Genomic DNA, 21,246 nt, shown 5'->3' with positions numbered 1-21,246 from the left:
TCCGAGCCTGCTTCCGATTCTGTGTCTCCCCCTCTCTATGCCCCTCTCCCACTCACACTCTGTCTTTCAAAAATAAACAAACATTTAAAAATTTAAGGAAAAAAGGAATTGAAAAAACAGACTCTCATCAGAGTCCAAAAGAAGGGCTTTTTTCCCTCCAAGCTGATTTCTTCCAAGATTCCTTTTTCTGTGTCAGAACACAGCATACACCATAGCACGTACAGCAACCAGATGGGCAATTTATCTACTCCATCAATGCTGTGGGTAGTTCTAACTGAAGGTAGAAAAAGTCATGCTGGAGAGGTTTCTGGTGGGTGAAGATCTCTGTGAGTTTCATTTTTCTCATTCCCCACGTGACAGCTCCCCGTAAGAGAAACGCCTGGCCCACCAGAGGAGTAGGACCCGGAGCAGTTTTCCAACTTTCAAAGGTTGTTAGCCACACCTCAGTATATAGAATAAGTTCTCTGTCCTCGCAGGGAGTGAGTTTCCAGTCAAATTTAGTGTAGAGGAAAATGACATTCAACATGTAGAGTAATCCCAACTCAGTACACAAAGAGCCGTCCGAGTAGCTTTCGAACACAGAGATTAAGTCAAGTTTCATTTGCTGAGCAATCCTTATATAAAAAACTTATGTACCACTGTGGGGTGTGGCAAAAACGTGAATAATAAACAAATAAATGCGAAGGTATCTATTCTATGTCAAACATGGTGCCTGGCACTTTCACATGGTACTTTCATTCTTGGCAAAAAAACCAAAAAAACAAAAAAAACCCTCTGAATTTTTTGCTTGCTTTTCTAAGTGAGAAAACATATTCAGACACATACAACTAAGAAATAGCAAATTGGTATGCAGATTCACGTTTTCAGATTCTAGGCCTAGTCTGGAAGGCAATTCCAGACTCTAATGAATATACTATCTGGTTTAAGAATCTGGTTTAAGAATCACCCCAGGCGTCCAGGGGCGCCTGGTTGGCTCAGTCGGTTAAGCGTCTGACTTTGGCTCAGGTCATGATCTCAGTTTCTGAGTTTGAGCCCTTTGTTGGGCTCTGTGCTGACAGCTCAGAGCCTGGGGCCTGCTTTGGATTCTGTGTCTCCCTCTCTCTCTGTCCCTCCTCTGCTTGTGCTCTCTCTTTCAAAAATAAACATTAAAAATTTAAAAAAAAAAAAAAAGAATCACCCTTGTACAGAGTATAATGTTACAGGAAATGGGTTATTTGATAAGAAAAGCAGAAGCAAAATCTGCATTATCAGTACTTATTAACTGTACTAATATTTAAGTTCNGGGGTACAGAAAATCTTCTTTAAAAACAAAGGATTTGAAAAGTGAAAGATTCTTTGTGCCTTCAGTCTTTGGGTCCAGTACCCAAGTCTTCTATTTTACAGGACTTTGGGGAGTTAGGATAAATTAGTCTAAAATGGATGTTTTATTGTTTTGTGATTTAAAAAAAAAAATGTTGACACCTCTTAGTGGCATCTATTAATAATATCATCTGTTACAATATTCCCTCAATTTACACAATGAAATCACATTTCTTTGATTAAAGACTACTCTCTAAAGTACACTGGCCTTTTCCCCTTGTTTTGGGTAGTGATACCATTGGTAAATGAAAAAAAAATCCATCTTTCATTTTGGCTCAAATAAAAATTGTATTTACAGACTGCTATGTACAGACAAAATAAGCATTATTTCCTTAATCCTAAAGTGACTCCTTCATGTACAATTCTGGAAAGCATAACTGGAGAGTGTAGGAAAAACCCCACAGATATCTGACCTGGTGGCTTATTCCGAATGGCACAACATTGGTATTAGGAGATTTCATTCGGTGAGTAAAGGTGAGACACAGAATGGAAGCAAATGGCTCCCGTGTTTTTTAGTTGACTAGGTGAGAGTCAAAATATAAGGGTTTATCAGGAACCAGAGTCAAAGGGCTGACCGTTACAAGCTTCAGTAACTCTTCAGTAATAAACTGTTCACAGGACACCTCATGGCCACACGTGCTGTACACTCTACTTGAGAACTGGTGTCTTCATGCCTGACAAGTTCACCCACATAAGCCCCTAAATTGCTTTTTAGGACTGTGGTTGGGATACGACTGGATGAAATGACATGAAAACTTCTTCCCTTCCCTCAAATTCCATGTGTTCCCTGAATAAACCTTCCCCGGGGCTTTAGGCAAGGCAAGTGCATCTTGGAACAGGCACTGTGCAGCCATCACCTCATGTAGGTAATCCTGCACTTTCTCCACAAGCTCTACAAAAGTACTCGTATGCAGCATGGTTATCACACGGTACGTGAACCCAGGGCTCTCAAAAACCTGGAGGTGTGGCGCTGTAGCTTCTGGACATTGTGTGGGACAGAGGTACCATGCAGTGGACAAGGAGATCTTGCATCACAGCACCCCAATATTGGGTTGTCATCAAGTTGTAAGTGTGCGGCAGGTAACTCGTTACGAAGCCAGCTAGTTTTTAAAGCTATTTCCTTTCAAAGAAAAATAACAGAGAGCATATTCGTGTCTTAGAGTAGAAAATCCAGGGGCCAGTCAACCAGCAAAGAACACGTCATCCCTAACCATAGACATTTCTACAAAGTATGTCCTACATGTGAACTCTGTCATGGAGGATCGCAGGGGGGAAAAAAGGCTGAAGTTGCTTCATTTTATAGCACTGTGGGCACTGCTGTGTGTCTATATGGGCAACCCAGCAGCAGCGAAACAAACTTCAAAACAAGGAAGAACAAAAAATGACCCTGTACCTAACCAACCGTTTGAGAATATGGCCTTCCCTCTTTCTTTTTTTGTTTTTGTTTTTTTTAAATATTTTTATTTATTTCTAAGAAAGAGAGAGACAGCGTGAGCGGGGAGGGTCAGAGAGAGAGGGAGATACAGACTCTGAAGTAGATCGACTTCCCTTTCATAAATAGTTCATTTGCAAATGTGTATGGTTTTATAAGTGAAAAGTCACTTTCTTTTTGATTTCCTGGGTTAGGGACCTTTCGGTTCCTATTTTCAGTGTGCTATTGTTCTCGTTTCAATGAACTCAGGGTTACGAGCCGGGAGCTCGGGATTATTGGGGTGCTATAAATCAGGAGTTGGCAGACCGCAGCTACCCGGTCCGCAAGCTCAACATGGTTTTTACCGTTTTAAAACAGGTGACGAGATCCTCCAAAGGACAGAGGTACTTTGTGATACATGAAAATTGTGTAATGTTCAAATGTCATTGTCTATGAAGAGAATTTCACTGGAATGCAGGCTGCCCATGTGCCAAAAACACAGAGGTGAGCAGGTGTGACAGTGACCACACGGCTCGTGGAGCCTACGCTATTCACACGCGGGCCCCGTACGGAAGGTGTGTGCCGACTCCCGCTGTGAATGCTGAACGGAAGAAGGAAGTCAGCTGTGGCGAACCTCCGATGCACACTTCTGCCCAGCGGCCCAAGAGTGGGAAGTGAGAGGTAAAGAGGGTTATTAACCCCTGCCCCCCCCCCCCCCCCCACGGCAGCTTCCTCACGCCCAGGGGCATCGAGTGCGCACGCACTTCTAAAATCTACGCAAATGCCAGCATTTATCTGAACCAGTCCTCTCCCCTCCCCGCGACACCCACCTCCAAGTGAGCAGGGGCTGCAAAGCACCCGCAAACACGCTATGCCTCTACTGCGGCATCTCCTCCATTACCTCAGGTGGTCTGAGTGCATGTGACTGATGTAAATGAGGTCTGCGTGGCACAGCCTCTCCAGCCAATCAGGCGGAGGCTCATGCAGCAGCCACCATCCCCGGGCGAACGCAGGACCCGTTAACCAAGGGTCAAACACCATCTTCTTGTCTCCCAGCTTGAGGTCCATGCAGGCGTGGGTGAGGTACGTTATCTGTTGGAAGACAGTGAGATGCAGATGATCGAATCTGCACAGCAACAGTGAGCTGGAAGGTTTGGGCTGGTTGGCCCACACGTCCCACCGGAGAACCTGGCTCTTGAATGTGCTGGGAAATAGGACTCAGGGACAGCTCAGCAAGTCTTTATATGGGATACAGCTCGCAGTGACAGGTGGGTCACTGCTTCAGTAGAACAGAAACTCTCCTGGTTGGTTTCAGGTGTCAAAGTAACTGATTTACCTCGTTTTACTCTATTTAGATCAGCTCCTAAATGCTTATGTACAGTCAGCACTGCAGAATACCCTCTGTGACAAGCCCGTCCCGGCACAACTTACAAGGAGAGGCAGTGAGAGGTGATGTGACAGACCCTTGGATCTACATGCCAGAGTGGCTGTGAAGAGATACAGGAATGAATGATACCCGGTGAGGTTGGGTGGGTGAGGTTGGGTGGGTGGGTACACGCAGCTCGCAAGACTTCCCCTTCTAAAGTACCTGCTACCACACTCAAGATGTCAAGGCCTCCTGCGAATACTAGAAACAATGACAGAGAAACAGGCATTGACTGTAAGATTCCAACTCAATTCCTCATCCGTTTCCCATGGGCCAGTGCATCACAGCAAACAGGAAGCACACCAAGAAGCAGAGATAAGGTAGTGGAGATAAGGTGTGGAAAGCCAGCAGGGACGGGGAGGAGAGGGCAAGCAATCCCATTCCATTTCACTAGGACTTCTCTTGACAGGTTTCCCTTGGTCTCCTCAAATAAGTACAAGTTTCCCAAATATCCAAGAAAAATAAAATGTTGATTATCTACCTCCCCCAAATGGTCAGTGTTTCCTCTGAAGGAAACTCTCTTTCAAAGCTAGGAAAGTGCACAGGAAGGTTTGTGAAAGAACGTAGGGCAAAATGCAGAGATGGGCAGCTGGCCATCTTATCCGACAGTGATCTGGCCTCAAAGGAAACTTCTGAACTTTCTCCAATACTTTGGCCTGACTCTCCTTTGGGACTCCGTTTACTCACCGGTTTTTTGTTGTTTGTGTTTGGTTGGGTTTTTTCTGAATACATTTCCTTGCAATTTCTATCAGGTTGTGGAGGTTCCTAAAAAAATTTGCTCAAGAGTTCAGAATAACTTTATTTCATGTGCTAACTAGCTACCTCAAAGAGTATTCAAGGTAATTTAGGATGTAAATACACATATACATATTTATATATCTTAGTTTTATTATATACACACACACTTATATAAATGGACATCTTAGTTTTATTTTTGTTTTTAAGAACATAACAATTTTAATGTCTCCTTACCTGCACTTCACCAAAAGCCAAATGTTCAGGAGATCTGGGTTCTAAATCCCAGGGGTTGGGAGGATTCAGTTCTAGAAGTAAAAGTCCATTTTCTTCATCCATTTCAACAACTGGAACCAAAAGGGAACAGACGTATATTAACAACAGAAACGACTTAAAAAAAAAAATCACAGAACTAGAAATGCAGGGCCCAGGTACACAGAGTACCAAAATTCAAAGGGAAATCCAAACAAAAGGCGACAGTCATTTGTGTCAAACAGTATCTGCCCAGACAAGGGCTGGAGGCCAATGCCAATTCACTTCTTTGTTCATATTGCGCTTAAGGAACGCATGAGAGCTCACCTGAGTCACAGACACACACACATAACTTCATTACAATTAAATGAGTGAATGATACAGAAGAGTTCAAGGTGCTATGAGAATGTACAAGAGGGAGGATCTAATCTGGTTGTTAAGACTCAAAGCAGATCTCAGATAGGAAGTCATGCTCCAGCTAGACTGGAAAGATTAGATACTTGGGGTAGACGAGAGAAACAGGATCATGTGAAAGAAAAGGGGTGACTAAGCAGCACACACAAAGGCATGGAGGGGGGGAGAGCTTGATATTCACAAAGGGACTGGTAATTCATGCCCCAGGAACGCAATGTCTGACGCAGGCAGGATGGACAAAAGGCCGCAGGGTACATCACGAGGACCCTAGACAGCATGATAAGGAGGAATTTGGATTTTATCATGCAGCAATGGGAGCTCAGTGAAGAATTTTAAGCCATTGTGGCAGACACTACTGGTGACCTACACAAACTCTATCTCCCCGTCTTTCTTACTGTCGGCATCCTAATTATTTTTAGGAGTGGTGATATGCCGATCTTTAGATCTTTAGATCATGATTTCCCAGGCCCCTTTGCAATTATGAGTGGCCAGAGACATAGTGCTACATTCAGTAGCTACAGTTCTGGCCGGTGCGATGTAAGCAGAAGTCTCCGAGTGGGCTTCCGGGGACACTCTGATTTTCCTGACAAAGAGGGACAAAGTCCAGGGAGGCACACTAGTTGCCCTTCCTCTTTTGCTTCTCTTATTTGGAACTTGGTTGCTTCATCTGGAGGAACAGGAGCCATCTTGGGATGCTGAGGGAAAAAGCCAGGTCCTAAGGATGACAGAGTAGGAAGACAGAAGGAACTCGGCTCCTTGATAAACTTCTGAAACAGCCATGATGCCCAGGACCGTCTGCTTTCCAGCTTCTTGTGATGTAAGAAAAACACCCCCCTCTGTGACTAGGCCACTCTTACTTGGGTTTTCTGTTAGAACAGCTGAAAGCAGTACCTAAGTGCTATGGCAAGGGAGTATTGACATCAGAACTCAACTTTAAAAGGCCACACTGGTGACATGTGGGGAGGACCCACCGGAGGGAGGCAGAGCTGTATTTGAGGGCCCCTGTCGCAGTCTCAGGAGGCCAGCAGCAAACCGCTGATGGGCCTGGTCTCTGAAGACAGAAAAGACACACAGTCTTGTTTGACTGGAACCCTCACTCTCCCCACGTATTAGCTTCATAGCTGGGTACCCCGGGCAAGTTCACTCGACTACTCCATTCCTCACTGTTTTCATTTTCAACCTTAGCTACGTTCAAGGACAGAGGCATCCCAACAAATGATAGCAATTTTATCAGCTGCTAAATGAAGGCAAATGAGGCCCTAGACCAACATGGTCCCTGTGAAGACGGTGACACTGCTCTGTCCTCAAGGCCAAGCATTTTCCCACTTTCTTCAAAGTACATAGGAAAAAAATACTTTCCACACCTTCCAAATGAATATTAATTACACTCACTCTAAGACAACTGCTTGTGGGGAAAATTGAGGCAAAAGTTACCCATAAAGTGAAAAATGATGCATTTTAGGATTTTCCTCAGTGGTTTGAACAAAGACATGCTGTCCAATTTCAATTTTCAAGGTCGTCCTGAGCGACCATAACAAAGAGGAAGTTGAAAACCTAAAGAATTACCTCCCCAAAGTCGGTTTTTCTCACTCATTTCCCAGCTTTACCCCCACGGTTATACCTGCAGTCTCCCTCCCTGCCTCTGAAAGACTGATGTCTTGTTTAGATGGTCTCCCTGGAAAGTTCTCGCAGCATCAGCGCCACTGACGCCCTGGCTTCCTCGGGACTCACATGTCGTTTTATCAGAGAGGGCTTTCTGACCACTCTACCTCAAACAGGACTGCCCAACCCCCTGGCTCCCCTTTTCTTTCTTCCTACCCCTTAGCCTCACTACACATACTCTTATCTTGTTTGCTTCTGGTCGGCCTCCCCTACAAGAGTCTGGACTCCATGAGAGCTGAGGCTGTGGTGTGTTCTCTGCCGTGTCACTAATGTGTGAAGATCAATGCCTGGCTCACAACAGGCATTCCTGAAATACCTGTTGAGTAAACTGTTTAGTTAATGGTCTTAACTGCATGTCTCCCAAGACTCTTTGAGGCTACACAGCTTTTTCTCAACCTGGGCACTGCTCTTGCCCGGACTTGGCACCTCAAATTCGGAGCCTGAAATGTAGAATGATCTCAATATAAGCTGAAGATAAAATTTACTGCTTCTTCATTTTTATTTTTATTTTTTAAAGAGAGAGAGAGAGAGAGAGAGAGAATATGAGTGGGGGAGGGGCAGAAGGAGAGGGAGATAGAGAATCCAAGCAGGCTTGGTACCGTCAGTGCAGAGCCCAGGGCGGGACTTGAACTCACCACTGTGAGATCATGACCTGAGACCACATCAAGAGTCAGACACTCACCTGACTGAGCCTCCCCAGGCTCCTGTACTACTTCTTTATTTTTAAAAGGGCACTTTATAAACCAGAAACATGAATGTGCAAGACGGCTTCTGTTCACCCTTATAGACCCCTCTTTTCTGCCTTACTTCCCCCACATCCATCTGCTCTCCACTTCAGGAGGTTGACTTATTTGGATCATATCAAAGGGCTCCCACAGGCTCCCCTTCCAGATGAGTCTGGCCACTGCAAAGCCCCAGGACGACACAGCGACAGAACTCAGTGAGGTTGGGGTTTCCACTCCCCTGGCTCCTGCCCAGTAAAGTGACTTTGTGACAGACACTGCTGGTGGTCTGCACAAAATCTATTCTCTCCTTCTTCCTATGAGCATGCTAATTTCCCTTAGGAGTGATGAGATGCCTCTCTAAAGATCATGATTTCCCATGCCCCCTTGTAGTTATGAGTGGCCACAGACATAGCTCCGGGCATTGACAGAGGTCACTGCTCCTCTCCTGCAGGACAATCCTTTATGACTCTTTCCTCTTCCAGATTCTGGAAACTGCTCCCCTCCTCATCCCTTTGGGCCTAAAGATGGATAACTTGGTGGCTATCGATGCTAGGTTACTCTGCTTTCTCTGTGATTCTCCCATACCCACAACTTACAAAGAAAGTCCTTTGTGAATACATTCTCATCAAATTATCCTAATTTGGGGAGGGCACTGGTTTTCCTTTTGTGAGTCTAACTAATACAATAATTTAAGAACAGCTATCCTGAGGGGCGCCTGGGTGACTCAGTTGGTTAAGCATCCACTGACTTTTGATTTTGGCTCAGGTCATGATCTCATGGGATCACGGGATCTTGTGGGACCAAGCCCCACAACTGTCTTTGCACTGACAGCATGGAGCCTGCTTGGGATTCTCTCTCTTCCTCTCTCCCTGCCCCTCCCCTGCTTGTACACACCTTCTCTCTCAAAACAAATAAATAAACATTTTTTAAAAACTAGCTGCACTGAAACCCCAAATTCAGAGGAGTGATTGCCTCTGGGGGTATATGTGAGATGACCAAGGAAAGGTATATAAAGGTCTTCTGTTGGTAATGTTCTAGATCTTATGCTGGATGTTGGGCACATGGGTGTTCACTCTGTTATTTTCATACCTTTAAAATACTGCTTAAGAATTTAATGAAAGACTCTTAATATCTTAATAATAATCAATTTATTTAACAGTGAAACACAATTGGCTTTCTTAAAAGAACCAGGAATACACAAAAGATGCCTGATAGCACCATTATTTTTATACTATGTTCATGGAAATGCAAGTGGTATAATCAAGATACATCTTATTATTATTTCTAGGTTATGTGATTGCTGGAAGATGGTGTCGTGAAATAGAGAGAATACTCATTTTGGAAACACTGGGGTGGAATCCTGACTCTGCTCTTTATTATCAGCATCCTGGGCTTCCTTCCTGACCTATATGGTAGGACTGCGATACACACATCGTAGAATTGTGGGGATTAAATGACATATTAGGTCCCAATGTGTCTAACACTATGCCTGGCACAGAGAAGACATATGATAAGTAACAGTATTATCATGGTAATTATTCTACCTTCAAGGAATGAAGAGTCAAAATGAGAATGCAGCACTGGACAAAGAAAACTATGTATTAGCAAATATCAGGTAGAAAATACTATGGTATTATGAGAGGCTCTCAGCAAACTACATTGATACCCGCTCTTAAGGATCCTCCTTCTTCAGAACTTTTCCCCCCAAGGGAAACAGAAGAAACTAAGAGTCTATAACTCTTAACTATTATCGCAAAGCAAGTACTGTAGGGGTCTCTCTGCCCCTTGCACAAAGGCAGATTGCATACGGGCACCGAAGGAAGATGTCAACACCTGCCAACTCCCTCATCTATCAAGCAGTGAGATAGTGCTGCTCTTTTTCTGACTCCACAGACAAAAAATCTAGGTCATTTGGGTTATAACTTAATATTTATCCAGAAGAAAAAACAAATGAAATTCACTAAAATCTTTTTACAAGGAAGAATAATGAAGAAGAATTAAAACAAAAACATATTAGAAAACCATAATAAACTCATTGATTATTGGCATAAGAACAGTCAAGAAGAGAATTTTTTTTTTAAATATTTTTATTTATTTCTAGGAGAGAGAGAGAGAGAGAGAGACAGCGTGAGCAGGGGAGGGTCAGAGAGAGAGGGAGACACAGACTCTGAAATAGGCTCCAGGCTCTGAGCTGGCAGTCAGCACAGAGCCTGACGCGGGGCTCGAACCCACGAACCGCGAGATCATGACCTAAGGAAAAGTCGGACGCTTAACCGACTAAGCCACCCAGGCGCCCCAAGAAGAGGATCTTAATTAATTTTTTAATATATTTAAAAGGAGGAATCATAAATTGGAGGGAGACAAAGGGCCCTCTAACAAAGGGTGCCGTGGCAATTGGTTAGTTAACTATTCCAATCGATTAAAGACACAGAGGAAAGCAATCAAGTGATGAGAAAGTATAACAAAATAGAATATCAGAGGGAGGGCTGTGAAATTTAACAGCAATAGAAACAATTCCAGTGGAAAATCTGAACAGATAGAAGTGTAAATGAAATATTATTTATCAAACACATTTGGAAAATAGCATATCTGAGAGACAAATGCAATTTAAAATAATGATTGAGGGCACTTGTGGGGATGAGCACTGGGTGTTATTTGTAAACCAACTTGACAATAAACTATTAAAAAAATAATGATGCTATTTTTGCCTCCAATAAGAAAATCAGAAAGACCAAGAAAACCCTGGGCTGTTCAGGTATGAGAAGAAAAGATAGCTAGTTGTTGGGAAGAAAAATTGGTCCATTCCAAAAAGATGATGGTAGTGCGATGCAGATTAAAGGATAGAAGGATAGACCCGTTCNATAAACTATTTGTAAAAAAAAAAAAAAAAAGAAGAAGAAGAAGAAAGATAGACCCATTCATTTATTTAGGATCTCAGGTGAAGAGGAACATGTTAGTCACACTTTTTACTTCATGATACGTTATATTTGGTCCAAATAAAGCTCCTCTCTTATTTATTTATTCCCTTTATCTCATTTCCCACTGTCATTCCCCTCTCCTCTTCTACAGGCCACTATTTGAGTGTTCAAGCAAATTTTTATTATGTTGTTNGTTAGTTTTATGGATTGTTTCCTTTGCCATGCAGAAGGTTTAATCTTGGTGAGGTCCCAATAGTTCATTTTTGCTCTTGATTCCCTTGCCTTTGGGGATGTGTCAGGTAAGAAATTGCTGTGGTTGAGGTCAAGGAGGTTGTTTCCTGCTTTCTCCTCTAGGGTTTTGATGGTTTCCTGTCTCCCGTTCAGGTCCTTTATCCATTTTGAGTTTATTTTTGTGTATGGTGTGAGAGATTGATCTAGTTTCATTCTTCTCACTCAGCACTATGTCTTTAGGATTCATTCACGTTGCCATGTGTACAACTAGTACACACTTCTAACTGCAGTTTGGTATTCCATGGTCCTCCACATTTTAGCAATTCCCTCTCCAGATGGTTGCCCCCTAGACTCACACGAAATTTCCTTGGAGTATAAAGAACGGGGTTGATGGGTGGCGGTGTATTCAGAAAACTCCATGTGCTAATCAGAGTCAGATTACTCTCCAAAATGACTGTACCAGCCACACTCCCTGCAGCATATGGATTTCTATATCTCTGTGTCTCTGACCTTTGACATCATCTTGGTTTTAGCCTTTTATCAGTCAAAAAATGTAAAGTAACGCCTCATTGCTTTATTTTGCAGTTTTCTGATAATGAGTTTGTGTACATCTTCATATGCTTAGTAGCCTTACTGGGAATTCTTCTTCTGTAAAATGCTAGTTCATGTCCTGTCTTCATTTTGTATTGGGTTTTCTATCTTGTCTTAGTCAATTTCCTCCTCAACACGGGATAATATTCCCTTATCGGTTATAAATATTGCAAAATAATCTCCCAAGTTGTCACAGGTCTTTTAACTTTGTCCATGGCATCCTTCATTCAGCAGAAATATGTGGATAAAATCAGATTCTCCAATTTTTTTTTCCCTTTAAGTCACACTTTTAAGTGCTGTTTGAAGAGTCAGAAAGTGGCACCAACCACTAGGGCACAAATATACTCTCCTACATTTCTTCTGTCACTTTTGTAGTGTTACCTTTCTCATTTAGGCTATTAGGCTATGTAAAGCCCAACTTTATGCTGAGGTGTACGAGATCTTAGACACAGGTAGATATGTATATATACATATGTGAATATTAGTCAGAATATTCAACTATCTTATGGTAATGACTCTATTCATTCATGGAAATATTCAACCAGTCAGTAATTCAACTATCTTATGGAAATGACTCTAAATACAAGAAGGCACTCTTAAGCACAAAGATTATAATTTTATTTATTTTTATTTTTTTTCTATTTGTGTTTTTTAAGTTTTTATTTTAACTCCAGTTAGTTAACACACAGTGTTCTATTAGTGTCAGGTATATAATATAGAGATTCAACACTCCCATACATCACCCAGTGCTCATCACAATTGCACTCCTTACTCCCATCACCTATTTCACCCATCCCCCCAGCCACCTCCCCTCTGGCAACCATCAGTTGGTTCTTTATAATTAAGTCTGTTTCTTGATTTATTTCTCTTTCTCTCTTCTTTCTTCCCCATTTGCTAATTTTTTTTTTTTGTTTCTTAAATTCCACATATGAGTAAAGTCATTTGGTATTTGTCTTTCTCTGACTGATTTTGCTTAGCATAATACTCTCTAGCTGCATTCATGGTGTTGTAAATGGAAAGATTTCATTCTCTTTATGGCTGAATAATATTCATGTATGTATATATATATTCCACTTCTTCTTCATTCATCAATTGATGGACACTTGGGCTGCTTCCTTATCTTGGCTGTTGTCAATAATGCTGCTATAAACATTGGGGTGTATGTATCCCTTTGAATCAGTGTTTCTGTATTCTTTGGGTAGATACACAGTAGTGGGATTGCTGGATCATAGAATAGTTCTATTTCTAACTTTTTGAGGAACCTCCACACTGTTCTCCAAGGAGGCTGCATCAGTTTGCATTCCCACCAGTAGTGCACAAGAGTTCTTTTTCCTCCACATCCTTGCTAGCATCTGTTGCTTCTTGTATGTTTGACTTTAGCCATTCTGACAGGTGTGAGGTGATACCTCACTGTAGTTGTGATTTGCATTTCCCTGATGATAAGGGATAATGAGCATCTTTTCACGTGTCTCTTGACCATTGTATGTCTTCTTTGGAGACATGTCATGTCTTCTGCCCATTTTTAATTGGATTATTTGTTTTTTGGGTGTTGAGTTATATATATAGTTACTATTTATATTCATACATTTTTGATACTAATCCTCTATCAGATATGTCATTGGCAAATACCGTCTCCCATTTCACAGGCTGTCTTTTAGTTTTGTTGGTTATTTCCTTTCCTGTGCAGAAGCTTTATATTTTCATGTAGTCTCAATAGTTTATTTTTGCTTTTGTTTCTCCTGCTTCAGGAGACATTTCTGTTTGAAAAATTTTACTACAGCTGATGTCAAAGAGGCTACTGTCTGTGTTCTCTTCAAGAATTTTTGTGGTTTCAGGTCTCACATTAAGGTCTTTAATCCATTTTAAATATATTTTTATGGATGGTGTACAAAAGCGGTCCAGTTTCATTCTTTTGCATGTTGTTGCCCACTTTCCCCAACACCACTTGTTGAAAAGACTATCTTTTTCCCATTGGAAAAAGTCCTTTCCTGTTTTGTTAAAAATTAATTGACCATATAGTTGTGGGTTTGTTTCTGGATTTTCTATTCTGTTCTATTGATGTATGTGTCTATCTTTGTGCTTGCAGTTTTATTTAAATGGCAAAAAGTAAATCTATAAACAGCCTAACTTTCAACAATGGAGAAATGGATACATAAGTTTATTTAAGTTAATATCTAATGTAAACATACTTCCAAATTATGGATGTATAGAATCTGACATAAGATAACTAATGGCATAATATAAATAAAAGAATGATACACAATATTCATCATGGTTACAAGTATTTATAAAAGTATGCCTTAAAAGATGACTGGAAGATAGGACAATGAGATAGATCAACAAATGGAACACCTGAACAACACTACAAACCAATTAGACCTAACAGACATAGACAGTACACCCCACCCAACTACAACATAATACACATTCTTCTCAACTACACATGGAACATTCTCCAGTATAGACCACATGTTAGACCATAAAACAACTTTCAATAAATTTAAAAGGATCAAAGTCATACAGAGTATGTTCTCCGACTACAATGAAATGAAAGTAGATATCAATAAAGGAAGAAAGGTGGGAAATTTACAAATATGTAGAAATCAAACAACAAACTTATAAATATAAATGGTTTAAGGAAGAAACCACAAGGAAAAAAAANAAAGTCATACAGAGTATGTTCTCCGACTACAATGAAATGAAAGTAGATATCAATAAAGGAAGAAAGGTGGGAAATTTACAAATATGTAGAAATCAAACAACAAACTTATAATAAATATAAATGGTTTAAGGAAGAAACCACAAGGAAAAAAAGGAAAATACTTTGAGATAAATAAAAATGAAAACATAATCTGCCAAAATTTATGGAATGTGGCCTAAACAGTGCATAAAAGGAAATTTATACCTGTCCACACCTATGGTAAAAAACTAGAGGGTGTTATGCTGCGCAAAATAAGTCAGGCAGAGAAGGACAAATACCATATATTTGCACATATAGGTGGATTAGGAGGAAGTTAATGGAAGACGAAGCAGGAGAAGGAGGGGAAAAATAGTTGGGGAGACAGAGGGAGGCAAACCATGAGAGACTCTTGAATGCTGAGAACAAATTGAGGGCTGAGGGGGGTAGAGGAGAGGGGGAGGGGGGTGATGGGCATGGAGGAGGGCACTTGGGATAAGCACTGGGTGTTATATGGAAACCAACTTGACAATAAACTATTTTAAAAAAAGCAAGAAAGATCTCAAAAAAACCTGAACTTCTACCTCAAGAAACTAGAAAAATAAGAACAAACTAAACCCAAAGCAAGCATAAGGAAGGCAATAATTTAAAAATTAGAGCCAAAATAAGTGAAATTGAAAATAGAAGAACAAGAGAAGATCAATGAAAATAAAACTTAGTTCTTTGAAATAATTAACAAAACTTATAAACCTTTAGCTAGACGGACCAAGAAAGAAGAAAGAAGATTCAAATTACTAAAACCAGGAATGAAAAGGGAGACTGATCTTACAGAAATAAAAAAAGGGAATACTATGAACATTTTATGTGAACAAATTAGATAACCCAGATAAAATGGAGAAATTTCTAGAAAGACACAAATTAACAAAACCAGCTCAAGAAAAAATAGAATATCTAAGGAGACTCAACAAATAACAAAATTGGGTCAGTAACCAAAAAACTTCCCACAAAGATAAGCTCAGGCCCAGATGGCTTCATTGGTGAATTTGGCCAAATGTCTAAGTATCAACACCAATAATTCACAAACTCTTCCAATAAAGAGAAGAGATGGGAACACTTCCCAACTAATTCTATGAGAGAAATATTACCCTGAAACCAAAACCAAAGATATTACACACACACACACACACACACACACACACATACACACACAGACCAATATTCCTCTGAATATAGACCTAAAAATCCTTAAAAATATATTAGCAAATATAATTTTGCAATATAAAAAAGAATTATCACCATGACCAAGTGGGGTTTATGTTAGGCCGGTTCAATATTCAAAAGATGTAAGGCTAGTTCAATGTTTGAAAATCAATCAGTATAATACATTACATTAATAGAACAAAGGGGGGAAACCATATGATCTTCCCAACTGATGTAGAAAAGTCATATGACAACGTCCAACACCTTTTCATAATAAAAACACTCAGAAAACTTGAATCTGAGCACTTCCTCAACCTGCTAAAGGGCATCCAATAAAATCCCATGGTTAATTTCATACTTAATAGTGAAAGATGGAATGCTCTCCCCTAAGATCAGGAATAAGATAAGTACGTCTCTTCTTGCCACTTTTACCTGGAGGCTCTAGCCAAGTCAACTGGGCAACAAGATGAAACAAAAGGTATCTAGATTGGAAAGGGAATGAAACTACCTCTATTCAAGATGACATGATCTTGTATATACAATAACCTGATGAATCCACTAAGAATATATTAGATCTAATAGGCGAGTTCAGCAAGGTTGCAGGATACAAAGTCACATAAAAAGATAAATATATCTCTCTACACTAGAAATGAACAATCTGAAAATAAAGTTAAAAAAAACAATTCCAACAGCATCAAAAATAATAAAATACTTGGGAAGAAATTTAACAAAAGAAGTACAAAACAGATGCTCTGAAAGCATCGTTTGGAGAAATTAAAGACAACTTAATAAATGGAAAGACATCCTATATTCACAATCACAAGACTTGTATTGTTAAGATGCCAATATGCCCCCAAATTGATCTATAGATTCAATGCAATTCCTATTAAAATTCCAGCCTTCCCCCCCATAAATTGGCAAGCTGGTCCTAAAATTCATATGGCAAGGGACCCAGAAGAGCCAAGACAATCTTGAAAAATAAAACAAAATTGAGAATTCACACTTCCTGATTTGAAAAACTTACTATAGAGCTATGGTAATCAAAACAATATGGAGCTGGCATAAGGAAAGACATAGAGATCAACAGGATAGAGTCTAGAAATAAACTTTTACATTTATCATCAATTAATCTTCAACAAGGACACCAAAATAATTCAATGGGGGAAGGCATAGTCCTTCAGCAAATAGGGTTGCAACAGCCAGATATCCACATGGAGAAGAATGAAGTTGGATCTGTAACTCATACAATATACAAGAATTAACTCAAAATGGATCAAGGGATAAATGTAGGATAAAAAAACTATAAAACTCTTAGAATGAAATACAGGTGTAAATCTTCATGACCATGGATAGAGCAATGGTTTCTTAGTCTATTAGTCTATTTGTACATCAGTGTATTAGGGTATAGTAGAACATTAGATTTAGATGTTCTATGCCATATGTTTTCTTAGACACAAAGGATACAACTTACAAAGAAAAATAAATAAATTAGACTTCATCAAAATTAAAAATTTTGTGGGCACCTGGGTGGCTCAGTCAGTTAAGTGTCCACCTCTCAGTTTTGGCTCAGGTCATGATCCACATTTTCATGAGTTTGAGCCCCGCATCAGGCTCTGTGCTGATGGTGTGGGGTCTACTTGGGATTCTCTCTCTCTCTCTCTCTCTCTCTCCCTCTCTCTCTGCCCCTCTGCTGTTCACAGTGTCTCTGTCTCTCTCAAAATAAATAAGTAAACCTTAAAAAAATTAAAAATTTTATGTTTCATGGGCGCCCAGCTGCCTCATTCAGTTGAGCTTCTGACTCTTGATTTTGGCTCAGGTCATGGTCCAGGGCTGTGAGATCAAGCCTTGCATCGGGGTGGGAGTGGGGTTCCATGCTGAGAATGAAGATTCTTTTTCTTTATCTCTCTTTCTCTCTCTCCCTTTCTCTCTCTCCCCCTCTGTCCCTCTCCCCTGCTCTCTCTCTCTCTGTCTCAAAACAAATATATATATAATAACTTCACATATAATATATAACTAAACTATATTATAACTAAACTATAACAAGTATAACTAATATATATATTTTATATACATAAACTAAACTATATTATATATATAAACTAAACTATATTATAACTAAACTATAACAAGTATAACTAATATATATATATTAGTATGTATGTATATATGTATGTATATACATATAGTATGTATATATATATATACATATATATATATATATGCTTTCAAAGGATACCAGCAAGAAAGTGAAAAGACAACCCACAGAAAGGCAAAAAAAATAATTGCAAATCATATATCTGATAAGCGACTAATACCTCTAATATACAAAGCATCCTAATATCTTAATAATCAAAGGACAAATAACTCAATTTACAAATGGGCAACAGATCTGGATAGATTGCTCCAAAGAAGATAGATATAAATAATATAAATATAAAATGGCCAATGAACACATAAAAGGATGCTGAACACCATTGGTTATTGGGGCAATGCAAATCAAAATCACAGTGAAATACCATTCCATCCCCACCAGGATGGCTACGATAAAGAAATACGGACCATGACAAGTGCTGGTGAGGGTGGGGAGAAATGGAACCCTCGTGTATCACTGAGGGAATGCAGAATGGTACAATGCTTTGAAAGCAGGTCAGCCTTTTCTCAAAAAGGTAAACACAGAGTTAGCATATGACCCTGCAACCGTATTCCTAAGCAAACAGACAAGAGAACTAAAAACGTGTCTACACAGAGATCTGTAAGCAATGTTCACAGCAGCATCCCTCATCGTAGCCCAGAGTGGGAACAACCCAAATGCATCCACGATGAAGGCACACACAGAACGTGGTCTCTCCATACAGCGCCTGTGATCCAGCCACAAGAGGGATGACACAAAGGAAGCCCTGGTATTTGCACACACGGACAAACTTGGAGAATGTGACGCTGGGTGAAAGAAGTCAGACACAATACAGACACTGTATTGCTCCACGTATATGAAACATCCAAAGAGCAAAGTCCAGAGACAGAAAGGAGATCCGTGGTTCCCAGGGGCTGAGGGAAAAGGGGAATGAGGAGTGGCTGCTAATGCTAACAGAGTTTCTTTATGGGGTACTGAGAATGTTCTGGAATTAGATGGTAGTGATAGGACCGCATGTGAAATGACTAAAACCCACTGGATTGCACACTTTAAAAGCGTGAATTTTATGGTACCCGAGTTTTATCTCAGTACAATGGAAGAGGAGGAAGCAGACAGGAAGGGGGAAGTGAGAGAGAGAGAGAGAGACGGCCAATGTGAAGACGGGAAGGAAAGACACCAAGAGAGAGGTTGTCTCAGGTGAGGTGAGCGCAGGTGACGATTCTATCTTTCTAATTATGACCACACACTGTTTTGTTATATAATAATAATAATTACAAATCACCTCCATTCCCCCCTGCCCCCAGGATGGGACTGAGCATTCCTGGGATGCACATCTTCCTGGGACATGGTATGAAGCCACTGCCATCCTGGCAGCACTGGACCTGAGAGTGGGCTCTGTCAAACACACTTCCCATTCTCACGGCCTCCTCACTTTGAGCTAAGGCTGAGGTCCCCGGGGCTTGTGGCCTCCAGCCGTCCACCACCTGCTGCCGCCCGGCCACCGCCGGCAGCCCTCACGTCAATTCCCAATTCATCGCTCTGTTTTCCAATGAACCCAACTTCTCGCTGCCGGGAAGTACCCCCTTCCAGCTCCTGTGGTCCCAGGCTGCAGGGTATGTGCAGAATTACCCGAGACACGCGTACAGATAAATCATTAGGCGCTGTGCATCAGGGGATGTTCACCTGGAAAATTCTTGCGACAACCCAGGGAAGTAGCTACCACCAATGTTATCTCCATTTGGGGGAGAAAACTAAAGCACAAAGAGATGGAGAACACACTCAAAGTCCCTAATTGTGTTTGCGTGTCAGGATCTGAACCCAGGCTCTCAGGCCCCGCTGCCTCCACTCTTTTTTTTTTATTTTTAATGTTTTATTTATTTCTAGGAGAGAGAGAGAGAGACAGCGTGAGCAGGGGAGGGTCAGAGAGAGAGGGAGTCACAGACTGAAACAGGCTCCAGGCTCCGAGCTGGCAGTCAGCACAGAGCCTGATGCGGGGCTCGAACCCACGAACCGCGCATGCGCAGGAGAGGGTCAGAGAGAGAGGGAGATACAGACTCTGAAACAGGCTCCAGGCTCCGAGCTGTCAGCACAGAGCCCGACGCGGGGCCCGAACCCACGAACCGCGAGATCATGACCTAAGCGAAAGTCGGACGCTTAACCGACTAAGCCACCCAGGCGCCCCTCGCTGCCTCCACTCTTAACCATTCTGCTATCCTGTCTCTCCGCAGGTCTTGTCCAAAGGACTTAAAGGTTTGGCAGAAGACCCAAAGCAGCTCTAGATTTATGGGTTATATGCTCACGAGGGGAAATGGTCTATTGTTCTTTCACGTTTGCACTTTTTTCGGTGCCAGCTTTTATCAGTTTTCTGACAAATTAACGCCACAGCATTTGTACAGCACATGTAACCAACTCCTGATAACAGTGTGCTTTGCAGGTCTTCTGGGCGAGGTCAACACACGTGGGTGGGGAGCTCACAGGCTAAGGGTTCAGACGTCCGTTTGAGGGGCGTGGGAGGAAAAATTTACTGTCAAAGCAATTAGTACCTGTGCCCAGAAAAGCATTCTGCATTCTTGTCGGTGAATGGAAAAAAGTACGCACCCCACTCAGCGACCCCTCTGCTCACAGGGGAACCAGGCCGTCTAAGTCTGGCTCTTTAAAGAAAACGTGATTTGCTGTTAGTCTCATTGAGACACATGAACAAGAGTGGCCCCGATAGTCTATGCTATGTGTTAGGGTCACAGTAATCTGAGCCTAAAAAGGAGACAGATGCAGCATACTCAAAGCCCCCAGTCAGGAGACACGTGTGGGAAGCCGCCAGCTCACCTCCCACCACAGGTAATGGGGGGTAAGTCTGCCCCTTTCATACTGTCACATGCGCTTACACACACGGTTCTTCTTCATAATTGGGTCCTACTATATGTAATGTTGATAACGTTTACTTTCTTTTATAAAAATATTTTTAATTTTTTTATTTTAAAAATTAAAAAAATATATGTTTTAATTGAGAGAGAGAAAGGCAGAGGAAGAGCAGGGGAAGAGAGAGAAAGAGAGAGAGAGAGAGAGAGAGAGAGAGAGAGACAATCCCAAGCAGGCACCACGCCACGTGGCTTGATTCTGTGACTCTGGAATCATGACCTGAGCTGAAATCGAATGAGGCACTCAATTGACTGAGCCACCCAGGCACCCCCTATTTTGCTTTATAATCAGTACTATTCTGGTTTCTTCATTAGTGTCACTTTTAGGTATACTAGAATTATTGCTAATGTTTGTTTCCAGTTTTTTTGGTAAACACTGTAAATGAATATTCTTATAGCCATAGCTTTCACACATTAGTGATTAAGATTTGAGGATGCAGTCTTGGGTGTGGAATTGCCGGGTCAAAGGTATTCACACTCCTAAGTGTGAGAGCACGCTCCCTAGAGAGTTTGAGCAGGGGAGCGAAGTGAATCAATCTGGATACTTAAGAGATCAGGCTGGGTGCTCTAAGCAGAATGGAGGCACAGCAGGAGGCGAG

At 41.3% G+C, this 21,246-nt stretch overlaps 1 protein-coding gene across 1 annotated transcript in view; it reads right to left on the bottom strand.

Annotated features, from left to right (window-relative positions):
* LOC144235946 (cytidine monophosphate-N-acetylneuraminic acid hydroxylase) overlaps window positions 1-21,246 on the bottom strand; it is a 69,688-nt gene that overhangs the window by 42,259 nt on the left and 6,183 nt on the right. The window contains exons 4-5 of the mRNA XM_077769555.1: window positions 5,169-5,278; window positions 3,672-3,862 (exon numbers count right to left, since the gene is read on the bottom strand). Of these exons, the coding sequence (XP_077625681.1) occupies window positions 3,672-3,862; window positions 5,169-5,278 (301 nt within the window). The remainder of the gene's footprint in view (window positions 1-3,671; window positions 3,863-5,168; window positions 5,279-21,246) is intronic.

Source organism: Crocuta crocuta, unplaced genomic scaffold (assembly GCF_008692635.1).
Source record: "Crocuta crocuta isolate KB4526 unplaced genomic scaffold, BGI_CrCroc_1.0 scaffold145, whole genome shotgun sequence".
In the NCBI taxonomy this organism is placed as follows: Eukaryota; Metazoa; Chordata; class Mammalia; order Carnivora; family Hyaenidae; genus Crocuta; species Crocuta crocuta.
The sequence above is the reverse complement of the archived record's forward strand: the minus strand, read 5'-3'. Positions and strand labels throughout refer to the sequence as shown.